The sequence below is a fragment of the Sardina pilchardus genome, chromosome 10 (assembly GCF_963854185.1).
Source record: "Sardina pilchardus chromosome 10, fSarPil1.1, whole genome shotgun sequence".
NCBI classification, from domain to species: domain Eukaryota; kingdom Metazoa; phylum Chordata; class Actinopteri; order Clupeiformes; family Clupeidae; genus Sardina; species Sardina pilchardus.
Genome location: NC_085003.1, coordinates 21,981,354 through 21,991,353, shown reverse-complemented (window position 1 = coordinate 21,991,353; position 10,000 = coordinate 21,981,354). Strand labels below are relative to the sequence as shown.

General features: G+C 45.9%; 1 protein-coding gene across 7 annotated transcripts in view; it reads left to right on the top strand.

Annotated features, from left to right (window-relative positions):
• The window catches only part of zmp:0000001167 (protein phosphatase 1 regulatory subunit 12A), a 30,842-nt gene that overhangs the window by 12,022 nt on the left and 8,820 nt on the right, over positions 1-10,000 (top strand). For 2 of the 7 annotated variants that reach the window (XM_062547028.1, XM_062547032.1), the window contains exons 7-16: positions 1-39; positions 950-1,143; positions 1,508-1,617; positions 3,358-3,570; positions 5,043-5,125; positions 5,475-5,564; positions 7,311-7,403; positions 7,509-7,619; positions 9,193-9,283; positions 9,520-9,660. The exon at positions 1-39 is cut by the window's left edge and continues 38 nt beyond it. In XM_062547028.1, the coding sequence (XP_062403012.1) occupies positions 1-39; positions 950-1,143; positions 1,508-1,617; positions 3,358-3,570; positions 5,043-5,125; positions 5,475-5,564; positions 7,311-7,403; positions 7,509-7,619; positions 9,193-9,283; positions 9,520-9,660 (1,165 nt within the window). Of the gene's footprint in view, positions 40-949; positions 1,144-1,507; positions 1,618-3,357; positions 3,571-5,042; positions 5,126-5,474; positions 5,565-7,310; positions 7,404-7,508; positions 7,620-9,192; positions 9,284-9,519; positions 9,673-10,000 lie in introns of all 7 variants that reach the window. The other 5 variants (XM_062547026.1, XM_062547025.1, XM_062547029.1 and 2 more) reach the window with 4 other exon arrangements.

Genomic DNA, 10,000 nt, shown 5'->3' with positions numbered 1-10,000 from the left:
TAGCCCCCCCATCTCCATGGCACCCCTGCGGCCGCGCAGGTAAGGGCCTGCATGTAACACACATATACACACACCACACAGGCTTATCACACACACACACACACATACTGTACACATATACTGTACACACACACTGACATGTAGTCCAAGCACTGGCCACGGAGATTGTCACACACACTCGCATGCCAGGGGAGAAGCATATGCCACACATGCTGACATACATGTGTGTTTACATGCACTTGCACACACACACACACACACACACACACACACACACATGTAGACACACACACACACTCCACGTTTGTCCACTGCTGATGGAATGAATTTGTCAGTTGGTCCATAGCACGTAGGTTATGTTGCTCACAATTTACACATAGTTAGATACACAAACACACACGCACACACACACACAGATTTCACTCCCACACAGCCATGCGTTCACCTAGTCAAGTGTGTGTGAGATTGTTTGGTTGGGTGGTGGAGTATGTTCGGGGATTGTTCTCAGTTTGTCTGTGGATACTGTTGTCCTATCCACAGATAAACGCCATTGTAAACTGTAGTGTTGTAATGGACTGTATGTTCTGAACATACTCATGTTGTGTCATGACAACATGTGTGTGATGCTTTAGTGAAACACAGTCAATCCTGACTCTGCTGCAGCTGTCTCTTACACAAATACTTATCGATTATTGTTATAATCAATCATATTGATGTGGTTAGATGGACCTGCTTTGGTCGAGCTCTGCAGCAGAATCAGAATAAACAGTAGTTGATTGGCTCGTTAGTTCATGTGCCTCACTGTACTGCTCACTGATTGGCTGCACCTGGTGTGTCGCTGTCACCCGATTGGCCGCCTGGTCTGCATGGCACCTGCGGTCCTGTCCTGCCTGCTCTGCTGTGGGTGGGCCTCGTCCGTTCGTCCACCACCACGCCACCTGTCCGTCAGGACGTCCATCTCTCGTATGAGCAGCAAAGAGAAGATCAGCCTCCACGAGCGCGAGCGCGAGCGCCACACGCCCCCCGCCCTGCAGACCCCCCCCGCCGAGGAGGAGGAGGAGGAGCCTAACAAAGCCTCCAGCAAAGCCTCCAGCAGCTCCAGCTCCGAGGAGGAGAGCGAATCAGAGAGCGACGTGGAGTCAGGTGACTACATCATGTGACATGGCTTGCCATCCCCAAAGGGGAGGGGCTTCATCCAGATGTGGGTGTGGTTTAGGGGTCAGAGGTGAAGACCAAAGCAGTTACTATACTTAAGATTCTGATTTAACACAAATATTGGCAGAGTATGTGATTGTAAATAGAAGCAACCCGCTCAGTCGTGTAAACTCAGTCAGGTGTGTTGGGAAGGGTCAGATCAGCTTTGTTGGGAAGGGTCAGGTGTCAGTCAAATGGCTATTTGTAATGTGTGCAACTTAACTGTCCTGATCTGAATTTCCTGGTTTGTCTGTTTATGTCTGTGTGTGTGTGTGTGTGTGTGTGTGTGTGTGTGTGTGTGTGTGGACCACAGAAAAAGCAAAAACACGAGAGATCATCAACAACCTGAACAACAAGCGCAACAGTTCTGTTCCCATAGCTACCTCCACGGCAACCGGCACCAGCGGCAACCAGGTGAAGAAGGTATGATTGGCTGTCGGCCAGACGGGGTGGAGCTGTGCTTTCAACCTCTGGTCAGATGGGAGAGCTGATAAGGGCGATGTCTGTATGTTTATGTGTGTGTCTGTGTTTATGGTGTGTGTGTGTGTGTGTGTGTGTGTTTGGGGAGGACCTATGGGGGCTAACTGGATAAACAGGTGCTCATCAGGAAATGTACTACACCCAGGTGTGTTGGGTTACACGTGATTGTGTGTAACAGGCCTGTCTTTTGTTTGTGCATGTGCGTGTGATATAGATATCTGTGTGTGTATGTTTGTGCATGTGTGTGTGATCTGTTCGAGTAAGAGTGTGTGTGTGTATGAGTGTGTGTGTGTGTGTATGAGTGATAACGAAGGTACATGATCATTATATCTGTGTGTGTGTGTGTGTGTGTGTGTGTGTGTGTGTAAAAGAGTGTGTGTGAAAGAGAGCATGTGTGTGATGGTTGAATTTGAATGTTTTATAAGTCATCAAACAGACCTGGAGGCGTGAAGCCAAACTTCCTCTTTTCTCTCTCTCTTTCTCTCTCTCTCTCTCTCGCTCTCTCTCTCTCTCTCTGTCCATCTCTCCCTCCTTCCCTGGCCCCTCCTTGTTGTCTTTTGTCCATTATCCATTTTCTCAGTTGATATCTAACATATTATTTATATTTATTGAGAAATTGATTTGATCAATTGATTGATTTGAATGTCTGCAATAACTTAGTTTGAATTATGTTTATGATTATTTGATTATGTTTGAATATATACAGTATATATATATATATATATATATATATATATATATATATATAATTGATTTATTTTATTATTATTTGAGCGTACTAGTCAGAGGTGACGTAGTAGGCATCACTCTATATGGCACGGGGGCACTCGAGGGTCGAGGGCATGGAAAATGGGAGCTTGATTACAAACACATTTTTGACAACACTTTTCATTTACAACCAGCCTTACACTGTTATTTAGTTGAGACCTTCTTTTTGGACTTATTTGCAACAACTTTTCATTCATCTTTTGTTTCTGTATGGACCCATGAATATTGTTTTTGCCACGCAAAGGAGAAGGTGTGTTATTACCTATACCTGCCTGGCCCTACTGATTCACTGCCACAAAGAACTTTGGACTAAATGGACTATACAATCCACTGGTGTCCACTTCTCTCTTTCTCTCTCTGTGTCCCTTTCTCTCCCCTTTCTCCCCCCCCCCCCCCTCTCTCTCTCTCTCGCTCTGTCACTCTCACTGTCACTGTCACTGTAAATCGAATCCATTCAATTCATTTCAAGTTAGAGTTGCTTTATGTGTCTGGCAGTTGAATACAGTACTTCCAAAGCCATTGTTTAGATAAACCAAACAGTTGAGAAAATAATGTCCCAGTAATGACTAGATATCTTCTTCCCTCAAACCTCTCTCCCTCTCTCTCTCTCTGGATCACAATCTCTCTGTCTCTCTCTCTCTCTCCCTCTCTCTCTCTCTCTCTCTCTCTCTCTGCATCACAATTTGTCTGTCTGTCTCTCTCTCTGGATCACTCACAATCTGTCTGTCTGTCTGTCTCTCTCCCTCTCTCTCTCTTTCTCTCTCTCTGCATCACAATCTGTCTGTCTCTCTCTCTGGATCACAATCTGTCTGTCTGTCTCTCTCTCTCTCTCTCTCTCCCTCTCTCTCTCTCTCTCCCTCTCTCCCTCTCTCTCTCTCTCTCTCTCTCTCTCCACCCCTCCCCGTCCCTCTGTAGTCGGAGCCTGTGGCGAAGTCTTCGGGCGCTGATGCCCCGGGCTCTTGGCGGACGTCCCTGCGGAAGGCGGGCAGTTCTGGGGCGCTGGGTTCTGACCAATCGGAGCCCTCCGAGGGAGGGGGCAGCGCGGCCCCCCGCAGCACCCAGAGTGTTCTAGGGGGCATGACCCGCTCAGCGTCCAGCCCACGCCTCAGCTCAGAGGCAGACAACAAGGTACACACACACACACACACACACACACATCCACATCCAGCCTGCACCTCAACTGAGAGGCACCTTGACAACAAGGTATACACACACACACACACACACACACACACACACACACACACACACACACACACACACACACACACACACACACACACACGCACACACACATATCCACACACACACACACACACATATCCACACACACACATCCACATCCATCCTGCACTTCGACTGAGAGACAGACAATAAGGTGCACACACACACACGGACACACACACACAGACACACACAGCCCCGGCCTCAGCTCATAACAAAACATACACTTTTTTTTCTGCAGGTATTAACCAACGTGTGCTAAAATGGAAAATATGCCTAATGTACCGCAGATATATAAGATATTATATACGAAGCTATATATAATGTGTGTGTATAATATACGTATGTACTGTATACTGCTGTAGGGTCCTTTGCATGTGTGGTTGTGTTAGCACAGTGCTAGTAGTCTGCACAGTGCGTTCAGTTGAGTTCTGTTGGGTCAGTGAGGTGCGGCTGTTCCCTAATGTGCTGGAGAATGTGTTTATAAGTATACTTCATACCCTGGCATCAACAACCAGACATCTCCAAACTCTGGAATACCACACACTCACACACTCACACACTAACACTAACACTCACTCACAAAGGGCAGGTATGGCAAGTGTGTGTGCGTGGGTGGGTGTGTACGTGCGCATCAAACGTTAAGAGAACGAAAAGTCTTTTCCGAGAACGCGAACACACACACACACACACACACACAGACACACACACACACACACACACACACACACACACACACACACACACACACACACACACACACACACAGTGCTGTGGCATGTTTCTGGAGTGCTGTATGCTGCAGGGCCGCTGGTTTAGATCCTGAACCAGACAAAAGTTCAGATCTGCAAAGTTCACAAAATACATCTTTATCCCTTGACTAGTCCTCTCAGCCCTCAAAGCAATCTCTCTCTCTCTCAATCTCTCTCTCTCTCTCTTTCTCCCCCCTTCTCTCTCCCTTTCCTACTCCCTTTACACCCATCATTCCCTCTCTTTCTCCAACCTTTTCTCTCTCCCTCTCTCTTTCACCCTATCATTCTCTCTCTCTCCCCTCTCTCTTTCACTCTATCATTCCCTCTCTCTCCCTCTCTCTCTCTCTTTCACCCTATCATTCCCTCTCTCTCCCTCTTTTACTCTATCATTCCCCCCTCTCTCTCTTTCACTCTATCATTCCCTCTCTCTCCCTCTCTCTCTCTCTCTCTCTCTTTCACCCTATCATTCCCCCTCTCTCTCTTTTACTCTATCATTCCCCCTCTCTCTCTTTCACTCTATCACCCCCCCCCCTCTCTCTTTCACTCTATCACCCCCCCCCCTCTCTCCCTCTCTCCCTCTTTCACTCTATCACCCCCCCCTCTCTCTCTCTCTCCCTCTCTCAGGAGCCCAGATTGGCCCGGGTGCCCCCAAACCCGACCCGACGCCTCTTCAACATCTCTGACAACAACCAAGACAACTCCAGCAGGTGTGTGTGTGTGTGTGTGTGTGTGTGTGTGTGTGTGTGTGTGTGTTCTGTTCATATTCATATGTATCTGTGCAGTGTTGTGTGAGCTACATGTGCTTTATGCATTTTGATGTATTTGTTATTGTGATTGTCTGTGGTGTTATAAATGTGTGAATATAACTGTAAACACACCTCTGTCCACTATTATCTCTCTCTCTCCCCCTCTTTCTACCTCTCTCCCTTTCTCTCTGTTCTCTCTCTCTCTCTCTCTCTCCCCATCTGTCTCTCTCCCTCTATGTCCTTCTCTCTCTCTGTCTCTCCTTGACCCCCCCCCCCCATCTCTGTGTGTGTGTCTGTATGTGTGTCACAGCTGGTTGCTTCGTAGCTCCTCATACACACGCCGTCTGAACAGCCAGTCTGCCGCTGACGTGACCAGCTCCAACCCATACTTACCTCGCAGGTGTGTGTGTGTGTGAGAGAGAGAGAGAACGAGTGTGTGTTCCAGAGAGGTGCCTGATGTCATGCCCTCAATAGCCCCTTCCCCACTGTTGGGCTATAGGATTACCTGAGCCAGGTCAGGGTGTCTCAGCACGCTAGTCACTCACCAGAAGACAAAGACTGCATTGTTGTGTTGCAATTAACCAATGAAATGGCCAGCACAGGAAACCACGTCTCTGATTAATATTTGGGCTGAGTGAGCGCAACCATAAAAGGTTTAATTACCATAAAGTTCAGAGTGGTTCGTAATGAGTATCATTTTTAGCTAGCCAAGCTTCCTTTTGAGCCAGTGGTGTTGTGTACTAAATATGAACGATTAGCTCGTTAGTCACAGTACCCATGATACAGCAAGAGATGTTTCTAACTTCCTAGATGCGTGCGTGCATGCGTGTGTTGGGTCTTCATAGACCCCTTCACGGTTCACGTCACAGAAAAGATGTGCGCATTTTCTGGGTCAGAAAGCTTTCCATGTCATTGAATTGTGTGTGTGTGTGAATTGACTGAAACATCAAGGAAATGTCAAGAGAAAGGCTAAGAAAAAAATGCTAGAAAAATGTGTCCTTTTGTATTTTTCTTCTGTATTTTTTGTGCACACGCTGGGTTTGTCAACCAGATAGCTGTATAATGCTAATGAATAGCCACTTGCTAACGTCGTCTACCCATTCTGTTATCAGCTCAGGATCAGGCATTAGCTAATGAGACTAATTTATTAAGGTACGATTTGCGGCCCTTGGGTAATAATGATGGGGCATACCTTGACAGCTCAACATGCCGGTCTATTAGCTGCCATTCTTCTGACCCCCTGCTGCACGCGCACCCAAGCTACTGTAGGCTCTGGATGATTACAAATATTGAGGGAATCTATTGTTAACTAATTGTTCTTGTATTTGGGAGTCTTGGGCATGTACAGACACTTGTTTTGTGTGGATTACAACTATGTGGGCCAAGCAAGCGAACTGCAAATGCAAATGCCAACAAGACATACAAAATATGGCTCCATTTCTGTCCTAGGAGGTAGTGTATGTATTTGGAGACGATAGTGTCGTATCTACCCATAATCACAAGTGCTAGACTGATGTTGGAAGAATCAGGCAAAGCATTCTGGGTTTGATAATATCTGTATAAACCTTTTACAGTCTATGCCTGCAACATGCTTCTGCTGGCATTTGGATCTGTGTTAGATCTGTGTGTGTCTGTGTTTGCACACACATGTAATTTAGTTTTAACGCTATGTTGGCTATGTTGGCTAAGTGTACCATCAGCATTGCTGGAGCACCATGTTGGCTGGTTAATGCAGCTGCACTGTGACATAAGTGCCGTGAGGGTGGCCATGGGATAGTCTGGGCAGCAGTCGCGTCCATGATGGTGCTGATGGTGTTGCCATGGTGTTGATGGTGCTGATGGTGTTGCCACGGTGATGACAGTCATGATGGTGATGATAGTGTTGATGGGGCTGATGAGACTGACGGTGTTTGGTGATGCTATTTGGAGTCCAGCAGCTTGATTTAGGCTTGTGGTCAGGGTTGTGGCCAGGGCTGTGGTCAGGTCTCTTTGAAGGAATTAGAGCTGGTTGGTGCTGCTGCTTGTTTTAGAAACAACACATTTTCACTCATGAAATAAAATGAATGAATCATATGATCAACTGTGTGTGTATGTGTGTGTGTGTGTGTGTGTGTGTGTGTGTCCCTTTCTCTCTCTCTCTCTGTAGTTCTTCTTATGGGCGGAGACTTGATGAGGCACCAGTAACCACGGGAACATCCTCGACTGGACTCAGTCGTCTCAACAGTCTAGTGGCCCAGAGGTGTGTGTGAGTGTGAGTGTGTGTGTCTGTGTGTGTGTGTGTGTGTCAGGGTTTGTCATTGTGCCTGTGCTGAACATGCCATCTGTCCATCTCTGTCCAACTCAGACAAGCTCAGGAACAGGCGGAAAAGAAGGACCCCGTTTCCGTGACGACCTCAAACTCTGCCACCACGACGACAACGACGACTGGGGAGCCAGAGAGTAAGCAGAGGCGCAAGTGAGTGGAGATGCTACACACACACACACACACACACACACACATACAGTACAGTATGAACACACAAACATATATACACACACATGCACACATATATATATATATATATACACACACACACACACACACACACACACACATATACATGCACACCTATACACGTTATACGTGCACACACACACACACACACACACACGCACGCACGTACATGCGCACATATGCACACACACATATACACACACATACATAAAGTACATACATACAGTACATACTGTACAATACCTTTGTAGAAAGTAATTTTGGTGATTTATTGGAATCTGATAGTAGAGACAATGAGGAAAAAATCCAACCCTCAAGAAACTTAAATAAATTAAAAAAACTTTCATAAAGAGATAAATAACACATTGCCCATAATTATTGGCACCCCTAGAAAATCGCATACAAAATGTAGCAGAAGCATTATCCTATTTATATTCAACTTCTTTAGTTAATCAGAGTGTCTGAACTTTCAGATGTAATTCATGACTTTGGATGGTAAAAGAGGATGGTAAGAGAGGCAAAGAAAGTCCATAAGAACCACTCACTGTTGGAAAGTTACAGAAAATTGTATCATCTTGGGGTCACCAAGTCCCCCAAAATATCTTCAAAAGTGACCCGACTGCAAATAGATTATTCGTTTTTTAAGTGATGATGCAATAATGGGATAATAAATCTCTTTCCGGGTCCAGCGGCTTTCAGACTCACTTTTTTTTTCTCCATTGACAGTAAAATAAACTTTTTTTTTCCACTATTCTGAGTAACCTTTAAGAAAATTTCATCTTACTACTGACTTGCCTCAACCTAATCAAATCCTATTTTTCGCGGAAGCCTGGACGTTACCCTTGAATATATCATCTGACTGCACAGCTACAGTAATTACTCGATTTTGTTTTATCATCGCTAAAACAGAGGTGATCATGACAAAGTTTACAAGTTGCAAAAACCGTCTGGCTGCGCTATTAAACGTCTTTTCACGAAAAAAAAAAAAAACTGTTGCGCCCGAGATGTCGGACTTAAAAAACAAATTTAGAGTTACTGAATGGTACAGTGACCCTAGAATTGTGGTCTATTGTCATAACGACTACACTGAAAATAATCCCGCGCCTACGATAATTATGGTGGAGGGGCTGGGATATTATGGGGCTGTTTTTATTCCCTAGGTGCATGGTATCATAAACCCTAAGAAAAACCTGCACTGTTTCCATGGAAATCTGTCACTCTCTGCCAAGACACTAAAAGTGGGTCATGATTGGATCATTCATCAGGTCAATAAGCCAAAGCAAATGTCTAGATCAGAAGAAAAGTGGTTCACTGAACACAAAATCAAGCTTCTGCCATTTCCATCTCAGTCCATTGGTCTAAACTCAACCAAAGGTTAAACCAAAGGTGGCAATAATTCTGGATGGTACTGTACACACACCCACAAACACACTCACACACGCACACACACACACACACATACAGTACTGTACATGTATAACAGCATTCATATCTCTCTATCTGTCTGTCTGTGTTTGTCTGTGTTTGTGTGTAGGTCTTATTTGACTCCAGTTCGTGATGAGGAAGCTGAAGCCCAGAGAAAAGCACGTTCCCGACACGCACGCCAGTCTCGCCGGTCCACTCAGGTAAAGACACACACACACACACACACACACACACACACACACACACACAAGCCACCTATGCATACTTCTACCTTAGTCTCTGATGTCTATGTCCTGAAATACTTATTTCGTGTGTGTGTGTGTGTGTGTGTGTGTGTGTGTGTGTGTGTGTGTGTGTGTGTGTGTGTGTGTGTGTGTGTGTGTGTGTGTGTGTGTGTGTGTGTGTGTGTGTGTGTGTGCGGGTGCTGTGTCATCAGGGTGTGACGCTTACAGATCTTCAGGAGGCGGAGAAGACCATGAAGACAACTGAGAACAGAGGGAAGGAGAGGAAGAGAGAAGAGGAGGAGAAAGAAGAGAGGAAGAGAGAGGAGGAGGAGAAGGAAGGGAAGCAGAAGAAGGTAGAAGAAGGGGTGAGGACGAATACAGCTCTTCACATGAGGGAGTCACACACACACACACACACACACACACGGAGGACGAATACAACTCTTCACATGAGGGAGTCACACACACACACACACACACACACACACACACACTCACACACGGAGGACAAATACAACTCTTCACACGACGAAGTCATTTGCTCACACACACACACACACACACACACAGGATGAATACAACTCTTGATAAGAGGGAGACACACACACACACGCATAGAGGACAAATACAACTCTTCACATGAGGGAGTCATGCGCTCACAAACACACACACACAGATACACACACAGAGGAC